The sequence below is a fragment of the Phaseolus vulgaris genome, chromosome 3 (genome assembly GCF_051622355.1).
Source record: "Phaseolus vulgaris cultivar YP4 chromosome 3, ASM5162235v1, whole genome shotgun sequence".
NCBI classification, from domain to species: domain Eukaryota; kingdom Viridiplantae; phylum Streptophyta; class Magnoliopsida; order Fabales; family Fabaceae; genus Phaseolus; species Phaseolus vulgaris.
The window spans coordinates 10,337,642-10,361,306 of NC_143500.1; the positions used below are offsets into that span (position 1 = coordinate 10,337,642).

The 23,665-nt window shown below is 32.1% G+C and overlaps 2 protein-coding genes across 3 annotated transcripts; one reads left to right on the plus strand and one right to left on the minus strand.

Annotated features, from left to right (window-relative positions):
• The first annotated feature begins 10,987 nt into the window (after positions 1-10,987).
• On the plus strand, positions 10,988-16,901 carry LOC137806534 (stress response protein). Its single transcript, XM_068606725.2, is given in 6 exon segments — positions 10,988-11,272; positions 12,312-12,413; positions 15,153-15,294; positions 15,381-15,427; positions 16,498-16,695; positions 16,697-16,901. Coding segments are annotated over 6 exon segments (603 nt in total). The 5' UTR covers positions 10,988-11,185; the 3' UTR covers positions 16,724-16,901.
• Positions 16,902-18,361: 1,460 nt separating this feature from the next.
• MPK10 (MAP kinase 10) lies at positions 18,362-23,199 on the minus strand. Of its 2 annotated transcripts, XM_068606727.2 has the most exons (7): positions 23,078-23,199; positions 22,595-22,850; positions 22,266-22,395; positions 21,177-21,314; positions 20,757-21,089; positions 20,229-20,409; positions 18,362-18,793 (listed from the first exon to the last, which is right to left on the minus strand). In XM_068606727.2, exons 2-7 carry the CDS (start codon positions 22,822-22,824, stop codon positions 18,621-18,623), a joined length of 1,185 nt encoding a protein of 394 aa, XP_068462828.1. In that variant the 5' UTR covers positions 22,825-22,850; positions 23,078-23,199; the 3' UTR covers positions 18,362-18,620. The 2 variants fall into 2 exon arrangements, with proteins under 2 accessions (XP_068462828.1, XP_068462829.1); XM_068606728.1 differs by lacking the exon at positions 23,078-23,199 and having other exon boundaries at positions 22,595-23,068.
• Positions 23,200-23,665: the final 466 nt, after the last annotated feature.

Consider the following 23,665-nt stretch of genomic DNA (forward strand, 5'->3'; position numbering starts at 1 on the left):
AAGCTCAACATCAACATCTTCTGCATCTTCATGTTCAACATGTTCTTCATCTAACATGTCTTCTTCTTCTTCTAACAGAGGCTGTGGGACGTAGACGATCACCTTGTGAACCTCCTCCCCTAGTCTTCACCATTTCTGTTCAATTACACCATTCAAGTTAGATTCAGCTTATATTGATAAACCTGCAGAAATTTGCATGTGGTACCCTGCACTAACAGTGTACATGTCATCTAATTCTAATCTTTTATAAAGTATACATGAACATTTGATGAACCTTTCCTTGGCTGCCGAAAATGCTTAGCTATTTTTAAAGGTAAAGGAGAAGTTCCAAGCAAAAAAAACGAAGCAAAAAAAAATAGAGGAATAGTAGACAAAGGTCTAATGGTTTTCCTACTTCAATACCCATCTACGAATTAAAGCTTTTGCTACATAAAAGTATAAACACTATCGGATTCCTAAATCCGGAATACTACCGGATCAACAAATCCTGACTACTACCGGATCAAAAAATCCGGAAAGGTGACGGATCCTCACATCCAGGAAAGTACCGAATCCACAAATCCAGGAAAGTATCGGATCCCCAAATTCGAAAATCTACCGGATTCTGTGATTTGGAATGTGAAATAACAGTTACGGAAACAACAATCCATGAAAAAAACGGATCTCAAAGTCTGAAACACATGAATGAAACGTTACTTACCTTTATGAATGAGATTTGGAAATCACAAGAGAGATGGATGAGACTTGGAAGGAGATTCAATGTGTGTTGCGTCGCTGCTATCAAAGAAGACGCTGCCTCCACGCACAAATGGCAACCATTTCCAGTTTTTAGGGTTTTATTAGATTAAGGGTAATTTTGGAATTTTAAAAATTAAAAAGGGTAATTTTGTCTTTGCACAAGAGTGTGGGGGTGCAGGAAGAAAAATGTGGGGGTGCAGGAAGAAACTTCCTTTGGGTCTTGAGAGACCAAGAAGAAGGCAACCACATGGTGCCACTTCAAATGCCTCTTTAATCTCCTTGTGTGCCACTTGTCTTGTCACTAAGGGTGTGTTTGGATTAGAGGGTGTGGGGGAGTGGAAAGTTGAGGGTGAGTGGGAGTGGAAGTGTGAAGAAAGTTGAGGTTGTTTGGATTGAGGTATGTTAGAGTGGATGTGTGAGGAAAGTTTATTGGAAATTGTGAGTGATGTGATAGCTGTAAGAATATTATAAATTATTTTGAATAGTAAAGTTTGTGAGATTACAATTTTACCCTTGTATATAAAAAAAGAATAAATAATGATCAATCCTATTTCATATTTTAGTTAATTATAATTTAAAATTAAAGTATAATTATATTATTTAACATTTTATTACTTAAGAATTATTTTTTATTTAAGTTAATTTATTTACATTATTTTAATATTATAAATGATTTTATAAATTATGTTATGTTATATATATACAAATATATATATATAAAATTAATTTTAATAATAATTTCCATTATTATGAATAGCAAAATGAATATATTTTAAAAAGAAAATAGAAATTTAGAATATAACATGAATATTAAGTAGGTGGCAAAATATATAATATAAAGTCATTACATGAAGAACATAATAATGTTAATTAGAATGACAATAACATAATAATAACACACTCAATGGCCTTGATGACGTCGAATGTCAGCCAGAGTAATCTCCATTCTGTCCATTCGGTATTCATTTTTTCTATGCCGGACAAAATTTGATTTAACAATTCCCTTTGAGTGAGGTTTTCCTCTTCAGGTTGACCACCTTCAACATCTTGTGGTGGCAATTCATCCTCATCGTCTTCTTCGTTTGCATGTTGGGGTCTACCAAGTTGCCATATGCCATTGACCTGGAATATATTTAATTTTGTCATACTTTTTTTGCCAAAGTAATGATTCCAGCCTAGCATTATTGCTTGTTCATTGGACAAGTCAAAGTCATACACCTGCAAGATCCTCGTTATCAAATTTGCATATGGGAGAGACATCTTGTTATCCCGGCATTTGATGATCTGTTGCATTATGTAATGAGGCCAATTAATGCGTACATTATTCTTGATTAACCACATCAAGAAAATATCTTCATTCAGCAGTTGTGCATAGTTGCTTCCTCGAGGGCACAAGATATGCACCCATGTGTAATGCAAAAGTCGGTCATTCATTTTCAGACTACCGACATTTTTCAGATTTTGACCTTCAACATCTTCACGAATCATGGACGATAATGCTAGACCTCGATCAAAATTCAGTTCCTCAGGTATCGTCCCAGGGGTTAACTTAAGACCGTCATACTGTAGATGAGCAATGATCATCCAATCTATTTCTTTAATGTGTATCATTTTTCCGCAAATCTCAATGACAAGGTGACCAGCAGGTGTGAATTTTGCATTTGTATAAAAAAACCCTTACCAAATCCTCATAATACGGAAGATTAATTCCAAGGAAAGGTTGTAAACCTTGCCAATTCAGAAGATTTTGGAATTCAAATCCTGGACCAGCAAAAAATGGAGTATGCATCACTTTTGGTGGTAATACTGCTCTTGCGTGAAAGTTCTTTTCAAAAACCACCATTTGACGCCTGGTACTGAAGTATCTTGAATAATCAAGAACTTCTGGAATCCTCGTTGGTGGAGGAGGAACGTCAACATAGATTTATTTATCCTTATGAGTTCTGTTACGTTTGTGGGATGATGATGCCATCTATAATGCAATTACAACAATAAATAACTAAACAGAAGTTAACATAATATCATACCGAACGCAGTTACCGTATCGGTGTAAAAGTACACCAATACAGTTACCCTAAAACGTACTTTTAATTAATTTTAATAAAAAAATTAATCAAAATTACTATATCATTCAATAACATAATTTAATCAAACAACAAATAAATATAAACAAATAAAATAAAAATAAAACCTAAAATTTTTATTTCTACTTCTAAAAATACTCATTTTAAATACATTTATTTTTTATGTTTGTAATAATTTATGTACAATCTAAAATAATATTAACTACAGATTATTAATTTTTATTTGGATTCTGTAAACTTATTTATCTTTGTAATAATTTATTATCAATCCTAAAATAAACTTTTTCTGACTTTTTAAATTACTATAACATTTTTTTTTAACATTGAATTCTAACTCAAAATGATATTTCTACTTTAAACTTTTACTGTTATTTTTAATTAATACAACATTTTTATAATGTTTTTTATTATAACATTAATAAATTATGTTTAATCTACAGAAATGAAAACCCTATCAAAATATTTTTAAAATTTTGAATTCCATTCTGTCAAAATAAATTTTTTTAAATCTGTTTCATAAACAATTCATTTTGAATTTTATTCTGTCTAAAATAAATTTTGTAAATCTTTTTTATAAACAATTCATTTTTAAATAAATAATAACTTTGTACATTTCATACAAAAATTTAAAAATTCACTTCTCTTTAATCACCTAAACTTTAAAAATTTTTGTTTCCATTCTGAAAATCATTCATTTCATACAAATAAATATTTTTTTAAAATCTTACAAAAATTATAACTATCTACAAAAATTAAAACAATAAATCAAATAATAACATTAATTTACTAACTCCTTAACATAATTAACTAAACTAAAGTCTAAACAAATTATATTACAACCAACATTAATTTACTAACTCCTTAACATAATTAACTAAAATAAATTCTAAACAAATTATATTACAAAACCATAATCATCCAATCATAAATATAAAACAAAAATAAAAAAAAATAACTTCATAAAAAAAATTAAAAACCTGAAGATAAGCAACAACAGCAGCACAATAGGATGACTTAGGATGAAGAACACTGCCTGAAATCACATAAAAAAAATTAAGAAACATAGAATTCCAAAAAAATATAGAACATAATCGATTATGCTCTCAGTTATACACAGAGGATAATCAATTATCCTGGGATAATCGATTATGTTGGTAGGCAAAAATACAACATAATCGATTATGACACACAATAATCGATTATGGCCCTTTTTCAACACTCCAGATAATCGATTATGCCTGTAAATTTTTACAGATAATCGATTATGTTCTTTGAAAAATCGATTATCTGCCCCATAATCGATTATCTGACTGGTTCTAATTGAGGCATAATCGATTATGCACCATTACAGAGAAAAAGCTCTCACCTCAGACAAACCCAGATGAATCACAAGAACAACCCAGGACGTGAGATGAACAAGGTATCCTAACAGAAACGAAGATGGCTTATAGGAATCTCTCCAACCACACTACAATGCACTCTCTGATGGCTCGGTTTCTTTGGTTTTCTGTGAATGGAGGAAGGAACTTCATGCTGTTATATAGCCAGCTTCACGCCCACCTACCTTACCCACTCACCCACTGCATTCACTCTCCTTTCACATATTCACAGAGTCAAACGATTCCTGAGCCAAGTCAGGAATCTCATGGCTTCATGTGGCATGCATGCAGGGGGCGCAGGGGGCAATGTTTCTCTTGATTCCAGCAAAAGCAAGGGTAACTTTGTAACTTGCTTCGGATGACTTGGCACTCCCACTCTACAGTGCAACTTTCTCTTCATCTTTGCGCAGATAAACAATTCACTCAAATTGATCCTTCCTTCCACACTCACCCGCAAGCATGCATGGATCCAAACGGGGTGCTGTTGTGACTTCCGTCGTCGCCAACAGTGGCACCCCTGGATCCAAACGAAGCCTAATGGAGAGTTTTCTAAGCCATGGATTGACACATGACAACTCATCATTGGAGAGTACTATGTGCCACATGTCATCTTATGAATGAAGAGTTTTGTAGAACTTGGATAGTCATTTCTAAGAGCCTCCTTAGTCTATAAATAAAAAGTTTTTCTCTTTTAATTTCTTAGACTTGAATGATATATGAATTTGTGTTTGTGAATTTCTCAGCACATTTATCCAAGTCTCTCTTCTATGATGCTTTTTTGTATTTTAGAAACTCAAGGAAGTTGGCCTAATCTCTTTCTTAGTCCTTGCACCCAAGAACTCGCATCCAAACCACTTTTCCTCCATGGCCATTTGGTGCTTTCTTCCATTTGATTTCAACAAGTCTTCCATTGCCTTCCATTAAATTTTCCTACACTCAAGGACAATTGATCAAGTGGATCATAGTTAGGCTTCACATCCAGTCTTGTCATGTTCTTCATTTTTTTTGTAATTTTCCAGCGTTTATTTGTGTTTCCACCGTTTATTTTGAGTTTCCATAATTTATTTTCAATTTCCACAGATTATTTTCATTGTTTTTTTATCTTTCTTGATTTGTCATGGGTTGTTCTTCATGTTCTTCTTGTTTGGTAGGATTCTTGTCATTTTAATTGTTGTAGAGTTATATGTTTTCAAGTTTTGATGTAATTTTTTTTATAATGAATGAATTAAAGTAAAAGAAGTATTTAAGGGATGCTCCGACCCGTATACAAAAGATAGGCTAATAGCCTTTGATCCTATAAAAATGAGGGTTGATTTCAGGTCAAATCATCCCTTGCAATCACGATTTGCATACAGTTTTCAGGTGCTTTCATTGAGATTTTGAAGTGAGTTTTAGTTTTTGAAAGTTTTTCTTAAAAACTTCAAGTACTCTTGCGCTGGTGCCTTTGGCTTCAGATTCAAGGTTTTATCAAGAGCTGCAACTGTGAGGGTTCTGGTTTGAACTCTTGTATCTGCTATCCAGGTGTTTTCCTTCCTAAACTTTCTTTTTGTAAAGGTGTATTTGTGTATGCTTCTTGATAGTGTTTCTTGAAGTAGAGAGTCCTGAAATAGGGTTTTTCAACTTGTTTTCTTAGTCTTTGTAGGGTTCAAGAACTGACTTGTTTGTAATCTTTGTAAAGATTGTGTTGTTTTTAGTGGAATCCATCTTAGTGTAAGATGGGACTGGATGTAGCTCAATGATTGAGTGAACCAATATAAATTCTTGTGTATTTTTCTATCTTCATCATTGTTCTTAAAATATGGAAAACTGATATAAATTGAATCTGTTGTTTTGGGAATAAATCTGTTGTTTTTTGTTGCATAACTACTTTTGTTGTATTCTGTTTTTAAGTTTCTAAATACTTAATCAGTTTTTTTTTTTAAACTGCAAACTATGTTGATTTTTGAACCTTTCATATTAAAAATCAAGTAACCAGATTGTCATCAAAGATTAAAGAACTATTTCTTGATGCTTTTGGTTTAAATAAGATCTTAAAGAACTTATTTGGTTTTAATTTCAAGATCTTGTTTATCAAACTAAAAGTGAACCTTTGATATCTCATTGTGTTCAAAACATTTATCCTTGTTTTTATTCATAATAGTTCATTGTATAAAGATCAGAATTAATAAGTCAGAAATAAAATCTATTGATTCTAAAACCAGTCTGTTATATTTCTGAAATTGCTTCCTGGAACAAAGAAATAAATCTGTTTTTCTTTAAATCAATATGTTCTTTTTTTTGTCAGGATTTATAAAATAGTAGTTTTGCGAAAATATAAGTTAAATAATTAGAAAATTAAATATGCAATATCTCAAAAAAAAAATTAGAACCAAATACAGGGATATTCTCTCGAATTTTCGAAATTATAAATCCCCTGTTAAATGCACTAATAGAGCAAATTTCCTTCGAAGCTATTGTTCAAGTAAATATTCTTCAAATATCTCTCAACAGTGTTGAGTTAAATTATAATCAATGTGAAAATATGAAAGGAGTTTGGATACAAAAGTTTTTGGAAGAGAAACGAGAACAAGATCTGAAACTAATTTAGAAAGAAGATATTTACTTTATAATTAAAAACAAATAAAGGAAACATTTGATAATTGTAAAACAATATCTTGAGGCCGATTTTGATTTTGATTTTGTGCAAAGAAAAAAAAATTATAAAAGTAACTTTTGATGAAGAACAGGGATCACGTTTCAGTGTGTTTCATCACATTTGTGTTGAGTTTTCATAGTCAAATAACATTCTTAGACCTAATTTTATTTTTTCTTTTGCTTTCATGTTCCGCATGGAAGGCTAAACATGCTGGGTTGATTCCCTTATAATTCCCCCATTGAGTTATGAGGTTTTGATCAATAAAAGTTTCATTTTTTAATTCTCTATAGCATTTTGTTTTAACCTTTTAATCTTTTTCAAATCTGGTTTTTGTAAAAGGTTGTTCTTGAAAGCATGTTGAGGGCTCAATTCTTTTCTCTAATTTGGATTTCTTAGTTAGTTCACATTGTTTTAATTAATCTCTTGTGCACATGATTCAAGAGGTAAAAGAGAAACATCTTTTATGTAGACACATGGATACAAGGGGGTATTGAATACATCAATAGATGCAAGAGTCACCTATGTTTCATTCATCTTACAATTCTATTATATTTTCCTTCTGAACAATCACAAATCCCCCTTTACTTTATTGTTATTGTTAACTTTCATTGATTGCAAATAAGTTTGAATACTGATTTCACAAGTTGGTGTAAAAGATCTTGTATAGTTCAAGATCTTATGCAATGTTGTGTATTTCTTATTTTTCTCGTAGAGTGCTTGCAAAATCCAAAGTTAGTGGATCATCTTAATCGAGGTGATTAAATAATTGAATGTAACATTTTTATGAAGGTGGAGCAATATAAATATTTTTTATTTTCTTCTTTCTCTTTATCTCTCATTTTCGACTATGCTAATTTATCTTAAATATAAAGTGATGGAAACCGTCTAACCACAACATCCACAGAATAAGGAGGATAAATACTTAGAGCTTTGTTAATAGACTTATTAATGTAAGAGGACCTAATTGAGATTTTGGCTATCTTTTTTAGGTCCAATAAATAGGATAGTTCTAAGAGAAAGGAATATACAAAGCACATCAGAGAAGACCTCCACACCATGAAAGAGTACTAGAGCCTTAGTCAGAATACTACAAGAACACTAGAACTCAGTTGGCTTTAGCAAGACCAAGTCACTTTTAAGGTTAGACTTAGTTTGAATAATTGTAAAAATTAGTGTAGCATTTAATTTGGGCCTTGATTTAATTTTGGGCCTTGTATTTAGGCTAATAGAATAGTGGGTGTGGATAGTAATAGAGTGGGTATGTATTGTAAAGTGACTCACTACTTAGCATGGGAAGCATAGGCGTGGCATGGGAAGCATGGGCGTGGCATGGGAAACATGGGCGTGACATGAACGTCCACATGACTCTTTTTCATTGGAGAGGATCTTCACCAATTAAGAGGTGACATTTGTCAACCTCTATTTTTGAGAGGAATTTCTCAAATGAGAGGAAGACACTTGTCACCTTCTCATTTGAGACGATAATGAGCATAGAACATGTGATGCCACTTGTCACCTTGCCAATGGAGAGCCTTTATGTTAAAATTCCTTTTAGACATCCAAGTCCTCTATAAATAGGAGTACAACTCTCTTGTAGTTTTTAACTTGGAATTAGTAATAAAATGTTACCATTTTTTTCCATTCTACTTGTTCCTAAGTTCTCCCTACGTTAGTCTCCTTCAAGACTTCGCTTATACTCTTTCCTAGTGTGTTGACATCACCTCTCACTCTCACAAATTCCTAACTCCACTTCAATCTATGGAAACTCCTCTTAAGTTTCTTTAATGCTTTCCCTATTCAAATCTCCTTCATCATCCATTCAATGAAGAAATTATAGAGATCACTGGTAGAATAAGAGTGTTTTCTATCATAAAAAATATTGAATATAACATCTCAAAGATACAAAATCAAGTTATTTTTTTGATTTAATTTATTCAAAGAAATTTGAGTATTATTTTTAAATATTTCAAAGTTTCTGTAAAAGTTTGGTCACCCCTTGAACTTAGTTTATTTTTTTAACAACTTCTACGTGGTCAACAATGTCTTATGCATGCTCACTCATGCCTTCATTTGACTTAGGTGACGAGTAATCCAATCCATATTATCATCAATAGGTGGAAGGTTGTACCTGCGATGATACAATCCTCCTTCATATTCAAACAACAAATTTGGATATCTTCCATGGCATGCGACTACATGAAACATATCTTCCATGACACACAACTACATGAAACATATCAGGGAATCAAGTGTCCATATATAGTGGAACCATTTTGTTTTAAAATATACTAAAATTTTCTAGAACTTTCTAAAAAGAATATTTCTTTAGAATAATTTATTAGAAAATTCAAAAGAATATTTTGAAAATATTCTTTTTGAATATTTGAGAAAAATTGAAAAAAATATAATTCCAACATATTTTAAAACAAAGAAGATGTTTTTGTTTTACAAAAATAAAATTCATTTTTTATATTATGCTTTGGAGTCTAGTTCTCTAGTTTTCTTAATCTTGTCTTGTCATTGCTAGATTTTTCTTCCATTTTTTGTTTCTCTTTTGTTTAGATCATGTTTTCTGCAGAGTGAAAGAAAGTGAAAGAATAAACTTTAAGATGAAGAGTGTATAATAGATTAATCTAAATCTCTTAGTAATGGTAGTTATGTGAGTATATATATTCTAATATTTAAATTTTGAGAAATACAATTTATTGGTTTATGTATTTTTTAAAGATTTCTTTCATACATTGTGTAATTGTTTTTACTGTTTATAAATATATATTTGTTAGACAATCCAAAAATATATATTTAGAATCTATTAAAAGCTTTTGAATCATACATTTCGAATAACAAATAAAAGAGGCTAAGAGTGTTCCAAAATGAATAATTTAAAATTTTGTAAAACACATTGCAAAACATGACTAACCCTTATATAATAACCATTACGAAATAGTAGTAAAAAGTATTTCAAAATTAATATTATAAAATGACGTAAAATAAACACCATTTACGTAATTTAGGATAAGAAATTTAAAAAAAAAATAGAATTTATAATCCAAATTATATTTCACTAATTTGAACATATTAAAAAAAGGAAAGAATTTTTTTTTTGAAATTTTAAAATATGAAAGTGCATAAATCAAAAGCATAGGGGTAGAAGGAAGAAAACAAAAGCCATTTTCCCTTGCTTTAAAATCTATGTATATATCCAGGACTATTTCTTCCTGCACCTCCATATGTTCTTCTCTCATCTCTATAAATTTTTTATATTTCAAAAATATCCCTATGTAATATTTCGTATTACGTAATCCATAAGTCTTTTTTTAAATTCATAATTAGCTTCTGGATTATGTAATCCAGAAGCTCTTTTTTAGATGTATGATTAGTTTCTGGATTACATAATCCGAAAGTTTAAATTAACTTCTGGATTATGTAATCGGAAGTCTTTTTTCAAATGCGTGTCCAGATTACATATTCTAGAAACTACCCTCAAATCTAGACTTATGGATTATATATCCGAAATACCATTTTTAAAAATATATTCCATATTACATAATCCGTAAGCTATTTCCAAATTCAAGATTAACTTCTGGATTATTTAATCCGAAATATGAGAGTGACACAAGAAGGATGAAAAGGTATTTTCATATTTTGTATGGAGTGGCAGAAGAACACATGAGGGTGCAGGAAAAAACAGTCTATATCCAGCCCTTAAAGAAGACTCTTTCTTTCTACACCTCCATACCTTCTTGTGCCACCCCATACTAAATGTGAAAATACCGTTTTATCATTTTTTTTTCTCATATTTAGAAAAGACTTCTGGATTATGTAATCCGTAAGCTAATCACACATCTGAAAAAAAAAAACTTTCAGATTACATAATCCGCAAGGTAATCTTATGTATAGAAAAGACTTCCAGATTATGTAATTCGGAAGCTAATCACAAAAACTTCCAGATTACATAATCCGAAAGCTAATTCTGGATTTAAAAAAAACTTCCAGATTATGTAATCCGGAATATTAAAAAGGGTATTTTTGGAATACAATAAACTTATGGGGTGGAACAAGCAAGTATGGAAGTGCAGGAAGAAGCAGCCCTTAAAGAACGATGCCCATCGGATCTTAAATAAAGTTAAGGCCCAACATGTAGTTTCTGCATCTGAATGGAAAGGAGAACGATAAAAGAGGAACCAACGAAGCAAACAAAGAAACAAAAGAAGGCAGAGAAGGAGGTTCAAGATTTGGAAATTGAATCCCTAATTTGGAGAAACCTGGTCCAACTCCCGTGGAGGATTGGTGCTTCAATCTGCATGATCTCATAGTGAATTCAGTTCTGTTCAATCCGCAGAGTAACAATGGGGAAAAACCAAGCCTACAAAGCCATGCAGAGAGCCAGGTTGGGCGGTGCTTCCGCCGGCCCCGACGAGATTGAAGACGGCATGGTTTGTACCCTTCCATGCTAACCCTAACCCTAATATAATCGCTATCTTCTTCTGCCGTTACCCTTTCCACATCACGGATCTCTCTTTGTGCTACGAAACCCCTAAAACATTTCTAATCTAGTTCACCAGATGATTATGAATGTCTTTGTGCTGGATTTAACACTGTTGGACTCAGTTTGCCCCGCAATTTACCGTATTCATCAATTAATATGTTGCAATCTCAAATGCTATTTCATCCCGAATACTAATTTTAAAACATTTACGACCCTTTTTCAATCGGGAGCACCTTGGTTTCAAAGCGTCGGTCCTCGAAGTTTAGAACTTGCTCTTTTAGACTAGGATTTACTCATTTAGACTCTCTTTCTGGGATCATTTCCAGTTTCCTTACAAATTATTGTTGAAATAAATTGTGGTGGAAGAGTTGTCCGATGCTTTAAGTTTGCTCGGAAAATATAACTTATGCAGTGATACTTTAAACCCCTGCTTGAATCACAAATTGTAACATTTTTTCTTCTGTAGTTTAATATAATTTCTAGAAATTTTAGTTGTTAGTGGAATTAAACATTTTCAATACTAAGTTCAAGGTTTTAAACTGTGGTCGCAGTAGGGAGGTCATTGCATTCCATTATATTGCAGAAGTTGTGAATAAATACAGCTCGTGTAGTTACAGTTGTGGTCGCATTGTACTTAATACACCTAAAAGCCTTGCCCTTGAGGTAGAAATCATGATCGCAGTCCGTTTTTCAAAACCTTGATATTAAGTGAACAAATGAATTAGCAATTGATGAGCAAGGATCTTTTATCCAAGAATCTTGCATAACAATTCTGGATTTCCTTTTCTTTTTTTGGTTGATATGTGGTCTGGTGGAAATTTTCTTTAAGGTATATAAATTTTTTTGAAGGGAACACTTCCTATGATAGTCTTCCTTTTTCTTGTGTATTATTATGCTACAGGATAAAATGCTTTATAATGCATGAATGTTGGATCACTTTCTATATTTCTTTTACCCTGGAGCAATATTGATGAGGACAGTCGCAGGTGGATGGTTCATTTCATTCACCAGAATGGCATGCAGCACGTTTGGCTAGCCTTAACACCTCTCACACCATTACCTGGGAAGAGTACAAAAAGAAGCAAAAGGTAATCTTCTGAAAACCTTGAGTCAGAATGAATTGATTTAAAAAACATCAATTGATTTTTCTTGCTGCTCAATCTTATCCAAGCTACATACTCTAACTTTTTTATTATTTCAATCCATATCATTTATAGTCTAAATTTTGCTTCAATTATAGCCTTGTTTTTAGCATCTAATGCATTACTATCCCGGTATTCAATTTGAGGGTTGTTTTTATCTCATCACTCCAATTACTCTTGACATCATATATCAGACAGTCGTAAATTGTGTCTGATGTTTGGCCCATTTTCCTAGACAAATTTGTTTATTTTTCATTTCCTTCTCATTTTCATATCATCATGATTTCATCATAAATCTTGTTTCATTTTGTTACTAATATAATTGCATTTTGTTGAAAACCCCATCATTGTTTGTCATTAGGCATTTGTACAAGTATTAATTTTTTCTGTTACTGTCATTCCTCATTGTAGTGAAATGGTTATATTCTGCTCAAGTTCTTTTATAAAAATTAACCATTGCTTCATTGGGGAAGGCTGAATAGAATTCTTTTAATACTAAATTACATTTCATTACCCTAAGATTTGTAAATGACTGCCAAGCCCAAACATAACCAAAACCCGTCCCCCAAATCCCTTAACACTTGACTGGAGTGTTAAATATTTACAGAACTCAAAGACTTTCAAATGAGTGCTTGACACCAATAATGATAATTAGAGGTTTCAAAATGGACCGACTAACCCAGTATACATAGGCTAGTCCAGGCCAGGACAAAAAAGTGTAGCCTGAGAGCCAAAATGACCTATTGCGGCCTATTTTGGAATATGGGTCAGGCAACCCAACAGATTTTTCTACATGGTTGATTAGTCAAGGCTGCCTGTTTTTTTTATACCTTTAGCGATTGTCACATTATTGTGAGAGAGATTTTTCTCTGTCCAATGGATTGGGAGAAACCGAAGACAATAAAACTTAAAAACTACATTGCATCTTTTTAGGCTTTCTTTATTACTTAGGTGTATTTGTGCTTGTCTCAATCACTCATTTTGAAATTATTCATTTTTAACATTCACATAATTTACCTTTTGGGTTTAATCTCGTTCAATCATCATAATGTTTAATTATTGAAGATGACTCATAATAGTCAACTGCACCTAGTTTCTTCTACATTAAATGTTATTGTTACCTTAGTCCTTCTAAATAAATTGTTTTTTAAGTTTAGTCCCTACAAATATTTATTTTTTCTTAGTTCACACAAATGTTTTTTTTTTCTTATTTTGGTCCCTATTTGTCAAGGATGAAAAGCTTAATTAAGCCTTCTCTCTCTGTAGATATAGTATAATGACTAAAGGATTTACAGAGTATGATCTTACGAATTTTTCTTTCAGGAACTAAATTTTAACATAAAATTAAAATTTGTATAACCTGAAAACATTTTAAAGAAAATATTGTTCATTATTGTATTTATTGAACTCCTTTAGAAAAAATATACTATATATTTATTGTTATATTTTTGTTTGCTATTTGTATTCATTAATTTAACTAATTAAAGTGCTAAAATATTATCTGTTCTCTTGTTTATGAAACATGTTTTTATCTTTATATGACCAAATGTTTTTATAGTGTAGTTGCCTGTTATGCATCTATTTGGACTACTTCTTCGTAATGATTTCTAGAAAAAAAAATAAGAAGAAAAAAAGGAAATTGACTTCTGTATAAGTTAAAAATTAGCTTATGTGCATAAGTTAATTTCTAGAAGCTCTCTCGTATTAACTTCTCCATAATTTTATTTGTTAACTTGTACATTAGCCAAGTTTAGCTTATGGAGAAGTTAATTTCTTTTTTTTTTTCTCACCTAGAAATCCTTCTGAAGAAACTCGTTCAAACATGCCCTTTACTATTTATTAGTACATTATACTAGTCCTGTTATTATGAATCCCTCGTCAAATTTTACTAACCTCCCAAAAGTGTCACATGACACTCCTCTGCCGTTTAATTTCGCATGACTATGGATATCCCCTTCAGTTTAGTTGGATCTGAGTTTGCCTGTAACAGAAAATGTTGAGATTAGTTGTAGGTAATTGAAGTAGTTTTGCTTAAAAGTTTTCTGTGGAAATTAGATTCCAGTCTCTTTGTGTATTATCTATCCTTTTTTTCTCAAGGCACTACTTCCATCATAAATGTACAAGTTGTGTCTAAGTTAACTGCCTTAATGATTGGGAGGTCATTGTCATTTGTTGATAAACAGTACAGAAAGGTGACTGTAATATTGAATAAAAGAGGGACTTCTTTGTCATTTGGCCACTCCATAACTAAGAGCAAGCCTTGTAAGCTAGCTTTACTATAGCCACTTTGAAAGCAAGCCATTAAGGACACTTGCAGTCTGGCAGCTAAGAAACTTTATCTTTCTCATTAGCTAATTGAGGGACCATCAGGTACAATCTTATATGCTTTTTTTTGGCATATGATTGTTTAAGTCACTCCCTTGTCCCCCCAAAAGCCATATTTGATCTTGCTCATTCTCAAGGACATATTTGCCAAAGACTTGCCACACTAGGTTATTTTATAGCTTCTTTGTGGTGTGTGGCTAATATATTCTGGATTCATTATTTCCCCTACTTTACTAGTTATTTTCTATATATCAATGCTTAATACTTCATGTTTCAATTTTCTAGGGCAATAAACAGTGTTTTAACTTGTGTTTGTTCACTATATTGTATATTTGACTTTATTTGTATTTTACTTTCTAGGAAGAGGAAATAAAAAAAGGGGAATTGGAAGCAGATGCAGATAGGATGATGAGAGAGTACAGAGCTCAACTAGATGCTGAAAGGGCTCGTAAGCTTTCCCAAGGAAGAAATCACTCTAGTAGCAAGTCTAGACATTCTAAAGGTTTGTGTGGTAAAGTTATCATGTGTTGTGGTAGTACTTTTCCTGATCCCGGTTTCTAATTTGGACCTGCATATTCTAATTGGCAGATAAGAAGGACAAAATTTCCAAGAAGCACAGCAGCAGAAAGAGAAAGGTGCTTTTTAATTTCGAAGACATTTATGTTTTCCGTATGAAATGAAAACTTGTTAAATTTCGTGTTTTTGTTTGCAAATTGAATAATGGTTTAACTATCTACTAAGAGATAGCTAGTAATTGTCTTTGCTTTTAGTTTTCATTGACCATGTGACTAAATACATTGAAGGTATAAGTTGTTTGCATTAATGTTAGAAATTTTTGGAGGCTTGTGTCTTCTCTTCAAAAATTTTAAAAGGATAAATACAAAAAATACCTAGATATTTCAGTCATTTTCAACTTTCATGTATTAATTTTGTTTTTGTAGAACGCACGCTTCAAGAGGTTGTGTTACAAAATAAACTTCAATGAAAATTGAGAATGGCTGAAACATCAAGGGGGTTTGTTGCAATATACCCTGTAATTCTTGAGATTTGGACTGAAGGTTATGATGAAAATTGTTTGGTTAAAATAAATTGTGTTTCATTGTTGCATGTCTATGTGCTGCTTGTTTTTCAATTATTTTGACGATAATAAAAAATTGTAATTAAAAAATTAATTATTATAACTATTATCAAAATGTAAAGCGGTTGCTAAAATTTATATTAAAGTTAGAAAAAATGTGTGCATAAAAAACACTTATTGAAATGAATCTTTTTTATTAATTTTGTAATGTTATAATTACAAAATAGGAGCATTTATAATTTTTCAATTCAGTCATTACTAATTGTGAGTAGTTTCTTACATATCATTGAATCAATCAAGTTGGTGGTAAAAGAATGTTCACACAAAAGCGGTTACAAAAGAGTATCCACATTATTCATTGTTATAGATGTCTATGCTTATCATTAACATTAACTTGTGTAAATGTGCGGCTGACTGAAATCATTGGTTAAAATTAAGATGTAGCTTCTCTTGGATTGTTATTTGCATAAATAAAACAGCCTTATCTTAAATTAGTACTCTTTTTTTTCTTGAACTGTTGGATGAAAGATGCCAATGAACCAAACAAATGTTGATGGGCACTTGATGTATCCATTTGTTATGAATATAAGTTTTTTTTGTGTATCCTCATTACCTCTACTCTTGTAGCATTCAAGAAGATCTTCTGCATCTAGCTCCTCTTCATCATCTTCATACTCTTCCAGTAGTGATGAAGAAGAAAGAGGGTCAAGGAGGTCCAAGTCCAGGTCTAAGAGGTCAAAGAAGGAAAAGAAGCCCAAGTCAAGAAGCAAGGATACTGGAACGGATAGCGAGGATAATGGTCCAGTTCGTCTTTCAAGATTCTTTGGGAACGTCAAGAGTTAATAGTGCCTGAATACTTGGTCATGTATCATAAAAATTATTTTATGCAAATAGTACACTGTGGCCAGCTTCACTATTATTCTTTTCTCTACAGATTTGTAATCTTGTATGCCATTTTGTCTTTTTAGAAAGGATTATTGTCTTGGATTAATGTGAGATGGAGGGGCTCTTTGAGTTTCGACGACTATAAACTGAATTATAGCCTCATGTTTAACGGAACATACATCCAGACTCAAGAGGGAATGGCAATGTTAACCATATAGCACTATTATTGTGTACTCAATGAAAAATGAGGGAGTATAGCTCTAATTTGCGATTGTTTATTGTTGTATACGTGTTTATATTTTTTTTTTCATTCTTAAATTGATTTTAATGGTTATATATCTACAGTTTTTCATTTGTCGTATAATCACGTATCACCAATGTTACTTTTAACAAGATAGTTTTTGTAATAATATTTGTCACCGGGTTAAAAGTTTAAAATATCCTGGAAATTAGGAAAAATGATAGTTGGTAAACTAGTTGTCAAACTGGTAAAGAACTGGTCAAACTTGATATAAGAATCAACTGTTTAAATTTTTTAACAAATTTGATCCTAAAATATTTAGTAAATTTGATCCTGGAAATTACGTATGTATTATTTTTAAATTTTTATTAAGATGTATAAGATATTTGCCAATTTTACATTATACTATTTTCTTTTATTTGTAAGAAGTTCACTAAAAAGAATCATAAAACACAGTATCGAAATATTGGTATCCAAAACTTTTTTTTTTAAACCCAAACTGTCCTTGTCATATTCATTTCAAAAAAACCTGTGGAGGAACGGTGGAATTGTGTTTTCAAGTAAGTATTTTCGTTTTCAAAAAAACAGTATTTTCGTTTTCGTTTTTGTCTTCCTTTTCATTTTCGTTTTTTTGAAAATTAGAAATTCAAAATAAAAAATCCAGAATATAAATAATACAAAAAAATTAAAAAACATTCTAAAAAGGAAAAATTTAGAAAACAAAAATCCATAAACATTTCTGAAAAGAAAAAGTTATTCCAGAAGACAAAATCTAAAAATATTTTTTAATAACAAAATCTAGAAAAATATTTTTATTTAAAAACTAAAAATGTATTTTAGTCATTTTGCATCAGTGATAAGATGCAGGTTCAAATTTATTAATTACAGGAAGCAAAAACCATAGTAAAAACGAATGTCCATGAACCTTCATTGTAAGATGGCAGTGGGTAAAAATGGAACTGAATTTGACGAAGTCAATTTAGGCGATTTAATGATTCAACACAAAAAGTTAATCTCTGCATCTTCAAGCTTCTTCTATTCTAAGGGTGTTCTCAGTAAGTTTATATTTTTCTTCTCCGTAAGTATATGTCATTGACGGTAAAAGAGCGAACGTTTGTTACACTACAATCAACCACTTCAAATCAGGGAACTAAAACAAGCAACCCAGTTCATCTAAAGAATAAAGTTACACATATACTGTTCTTTCACTTCACCAATTACACATCATTTACTAGTTGAACCATAAACTACCGTTCTTTCACTTCACCAATTAAACTTATTTTTAATTTAATGAGGAAGATGAATGTGTAAATAAATTTATAAATGTAAGCAGCACAAATAACCTTTACCATGGAAAAAAGAGAATTTCAAAACCCACAAGTTCATAAATTTGAGGCCGAGAAAGATTTATCAGTTGGCTCAAGCCAATGAATTGGGACAATAATATGAAGCAAATAAGCCAATACAAACACCTTATGATTGTTCCAGTCAACCAATCATGCCTCTGAAGGAAACAATTCAACTCCAATATCATCTGGTTTCAGATGATAGATATATACAGACATCCCTTGATCTATGGACACAGACATCACACGATCCAAATCCAATGACAACACCACTATCACTACTGCTGATATTCAGGATTAAATGCTAAAGCCTCTCGGTATATCAGTTCTTTCATCTGTTCCTCAGTCAAAGCATGTTGTTCAAAGTCAAAGCTAAAGGGAGTCATGCATACAGGTTCATCACTGATGTCATGCAGAGACGTTAAGTACGGGTGTGCCAGGGCATCTTCAACTGCAAAACCAGGTAAATGAAAGAATGTAAGCACAAAGATAAATATTTGAATTTTTAATGCCGATGGTGATGCTTAGACTAGTATAAAGTAAAGCAACATACTGAATTCTGCTAACCCTGTTTTCTTATCAATTAACAATATTTGGCTTCTCAATTACAGGTTAAAGCTGACATTTTCTACTTGCAGTTATAATTGGAAATTTACAATATCATTGTCTTGAGTCTTGATTTGTTTACTAATAAATATGGCCTTCCTGAGTTTACATTTGGCCAAGTGTTCAGTGTGGTGTTACCGTAATTCTATGGGTTAGTTCTTGTTGAGGTAGCTTGGCTTTGTCTTTGGGTGTATTTTCTTGTAGTATGGGTTTTAGTGTGGTCCCCCCAATGTTTTTTTAATTCCTTTTTCTTTGTTTTCGTTAGGGATTTTCCTGTAATGGCATAATTGAGCTTTGGGGTGTCAACTAGTTGGGATTTTAAAGTCTCATAATAGTGATGTCTAGCATGTGTTTTTATAAATAAATAAAAAAAGATATAGCAAGGATGGGGAGAGACTTTAAATCCATCAGACTGGGTGAAGTGCTGGGTAGAAATTGACATGATCAAGAGCCAACATTTAAGTTTTGTTAGATATTGGATTCCACAAAGGGATTGTCATCCACCTCCCCTGCACTTCAGCTCAGCTTGATTGACAATTGTAGATATTGATTGATTGACAAAAAGACGGCTTTACAGGGGGCATTTGGTTTGTGAAATACTTTAAATTTTCCTTAATAATTACAAAATGCTACATTGTTTTCAATCTGTATCTTGTTTCAAACATTTATAAATGGTATGGTGAAAATAGCAAACAACAAAATGTTTTCACCATCTCCTATACAAATCAAGAAAACAGGAGATATAGTAAAATAAGGTGGTAGTTTCCTATTTATTAGTGAAAAAGAATATTAAAACAGAACACTCTCACAACCAAGCTGGCCCCATGATGGCAATTTCTAAAACACTTATTGAAGCAACAAAGCTGCTGCTACTTGTTAAAAATAGATATCACGAGATGAAAATGTAAGTTGTAAGAACACAGACCAGTATACAAAGCCTACCCAACTAAACAGAAGCTTACACCACATTATTTGATAAGCTTAGCCAAATGTAAGAAAAGTAATAGAAACGTGACACATTGATAGAATAATTTAAACAGATTAAATCATGCACAAACAATTTCTGAAGGGTATATAGTATATGACCCAAAAATAATTATATGGCATCTCCAAAGCTAAACAGAAAGCATTTATGGAAAAGTAGATTCAAATTCTCAACCAATTACTAATTATTTGAATAGACTTTTAACAAGTACTTGAGTCAGAAAACATAAATCTTTCATATTGATAATCTTTAACCATAGAATCTGAGACGCAAGCAATGAAAAATTGAAACTTACCAGTAATCCTTTTTCTAGGGTCAAAAGTTAACATTTTTTCAACAAGATCTATAGCTTCAGGGTGGACATGTGGAAACTTTTCTTGGAGAGATTGACGGAGGTAAAGAGGCAGTTGCCTAATGTATCTCTTAGCATTTTCATTCAGAAACCCCAAATCAGCTTCTGAAGGGGTGCCAATCAGCTGTAAATTAAGAGAATGTCTGTTATACACTGATTTCAAAGCAGTCAGTCATCAAATTTAAACTATATATACCATAAGGTTAGAAAAAGTGAACATAACAAAGCATGTGTAGATTTCGTAAGAATTTCATCATTTTGGTTTAATGGTCTGACTTTACTCAAGTATGGACGTAATATAATAAAACTTAACCTGAATATTACTCCAGAATGACTGCCATAGAATTTCAATTCACTTTAATAATATGTTAGTTCCAAGTCTGGCAGATTAATCATTTCAACCATGAAAACAAAGGTGAATCAATAATTCTTGGATGTTCTTAATATAATGAAGATTGGTGAATAAGTTACCTCCATAAGCAGACGCAACTGATGCACGTGATCTCTGCCAGGAAACAAAGGCTTTCGATCCATCAGTTCCATGAAAATACAACCAACAGACCATACATCAATTGCTGCTGTGTAATCAGAAGAGTTCAACAGAAGCTCTGGTGCACGGTACCATCTTGTAACAACATATTCAGTCATAAAATCAGTTTCAGAGGTGACTCGAGCCAATCCAAAATCACAAATTTTTAAGTCACAGTTGGCATTCAGGAGAAGGTTGCTAGGCTTTAAGTCCCTGTGCAGAACATTTGCAGAATGTATATACTTCAACCCGCGGAGAATTTGATACAGAAAATACTGTGCCAAGAAAAATTAGTATTCAGGCATCAAGGATAAGATAAAACAAACTACGCAAACAATGTAAAAGTATATATAAGCATGTACCTGACAATGCTCCTCTGATAATGCTTGATTTGAACGAATGATTTGGTGAAGGTCAGTATCCATCAATTCATAAGCAATGTAAACATCATTGAACACCTCCCTTTGAGGTGGTGGCACTATATCCCTGATTGCAACCACCTAGACAATAATTACAATAGGCAAACCCATGTAAGAAATATTATTACTGCTCTAAGTTGTAGCATATAACGTCACAAAGTTATTTGCCCCACAATGTATAAGAAATATCACTACAGCCTTTTAAATGTCCTAATGATAAGCACATATTGTCTGTTATCAGAACTACAACAAGACAAAAAGTAGCAGTCCAGATGTAAATGCAACATTTTAACAGAATACGTATAGATGCCATGTTTGTCAGTTCATTTCAATGGGGAATCCACAGGAAGCTAATAAAATAAGCATGTTTGTCAATTTGTTTAACTGGAGACTCCACAGGAAGCAAATAAAATGAGCTGTCTAACATATATCAGCCAGTATCAACAATCAAATGTCAAAAATAATTTAAGAAAAGAAAACATAGAAACACAGACGCATTAATGCTGAAGAGAATGGCAAACAAGTACATCAAGATTAAGGATAAGACAACAGAATTGTCAGGGTATCAAACAAAAACAGTTTCTATCATCAATTTTTCCTTTGGACACAAGTTCATCTTTCCCTTAAAAGATTATGAATTACCATCCCACAACTTGGCACTTACAATACTCATTATAATCATCAATAGCTAGGTTCACTGCAAGTAGGTTAACGTATGTATTTATGTCAACATGAAAATAACAGGTGCATTTAGGTCTCGATGGCTCCAGCAATGTTTATGCACCCCATCATTAAGCATTCATTATTCCTTCAATTCAAAGCAGAAATTGTTTGACAGAAAAAAAGGAAATTCGTACTGACAAAATGATCATTGAATTTGAATCCTTCACACAAAAAATCAGGATCTAAAGTGAAACAGACATTTAACACCACACAACAGAAAAGGTTCAGCTCAACCAACAAGACTAAGACAAGAAAGCAAGCAAACAAACACACAACACTAAGAGACAATCTCAATCATTACTCACTAACGTTTTCATGATCCATGTGACGAAGCAGCTTGATTTCTCGAAGGGTCCTCTTGGCATCAATCTTGTTGTCAAAAGCATTTGCAATCTTCTTGATGGCAACATGCTCTTTCGTCTCCGAGTTCAAAGCCGAGCTATTCACACACAACAAAACAAAAAGCAAACAAAAAATTTCCATCTTCCGTTCCCAACCAAATAAAAAAGAATCCATTTTTTCTTACATTCAAGAAACATAAGAAAGAATAGAACAAAAAAAAAGAACATTCAAAAAGAAACTAACTTGGGTCTGATTTGATTTGCAAACAAAGAAAAGAAAGAAGGGTAAGTGAATACCAAACGATGCCGTATGCGCCTTTTCCTATGGGCATGATGGGTGGCTTGTATTTGGCGGTGACTTCGAATATGTTGCCAAATATGTTGTATTGGATGAACCTGCCACCGTGGCTGAGAGTGGCCGGAATATTCTCGATCCCCATGGCCGCGGGCGGCTGATGGGGGTCTGGATGCGGCACCGCGTCGGACATGACTGTGTCTGCCGGTGGAGCAGCTCCTCCTCCTTCCATTGGCGGTGTTCTCTTATTTCTTGCCGCTAGAATTGAAAGAAAGAAAGAGAGAAGAGAGAAGAGAGAGGATAATAGATGGTTAATGAAGTTTGAGTTGGTGGTGGAAAGAATATATTTATAATATGTATGTGGGAAAATGTTGTTGATGTTGATGATGATGATGTTTATGATGGTGGTGGCGGTGATGATGCTATCGGTGTTATTATGAATAATAGGATTAGAAGAAGAAGAAGAAGATGAAGCAGAATGTAACCTGATTTGTGAGGGGTTTTGGTCAAACAGATCTGTACTCTCTCTCTCAACTTCTGTAAAAACTGTCATCTCTTTCATCTGTCAACCTTTTCTTGTTTTATTCATTTGTTTTTTTTTTTCCTCATTTTTTTTCTTCTATTTTTCCTTTTTTATGTATACATTATTCAAGGTAGAGTTAAACATTAATTATCAACATATTTTCTGTTGTTGTTTAAGGAAACAATAAAATTTGAATTTAATAAATTATATAAACATACAATTTTGTTTAATAAATATTTAATCTTATTTCATACTTTTCTGGAGTCTAACATAGATATCTTTTTACTCTCTTTTTTTGTGTGCATATTTTTTATGACTCCTTATTTAGACTGAGCTTTTATGATAAACTTATCTGATAAGATGAGGGAAGTGTTGAGTAATATTTAAAGGAATAAAAAGTTTACTAAAGATGTAGTGACTAGTTAATGTTTATTTTTAATTATTAGGAGTGTTCAATAGAGTGCACTAATGCTCTTTAGTTAATGATTTTTTAAACACTCATTAGCAAGATTTACATGCAATTTTTATTAAACTCTTGTACATGGTAACA

Excerpts from the sequence above, each read along its gene's own strand:
- MPK10 (XM_068606727.2), bottom strand. The coding sequence starts at position 22,824 with ATGGAAGGAGGAGGAGCTGCTCCACCGGCAGACACAGTCATGTCCGAC. Across the intron at positions 21,090-21,176 it reads TATCAGAGGAGCATTGTCAG|TATTTTCTGTATCAAATTCT; the intron begins GTACATGCTTAT and ends TTCTTGGCACAG. Across the intron at positions 20,410-20,756 it reads AGTTGCGTCTGCTTATGGAG|CTGATTGGCACCCCTTCAGA; the intron begins GTAACTTATTCA and ends CTTAATTTACAG.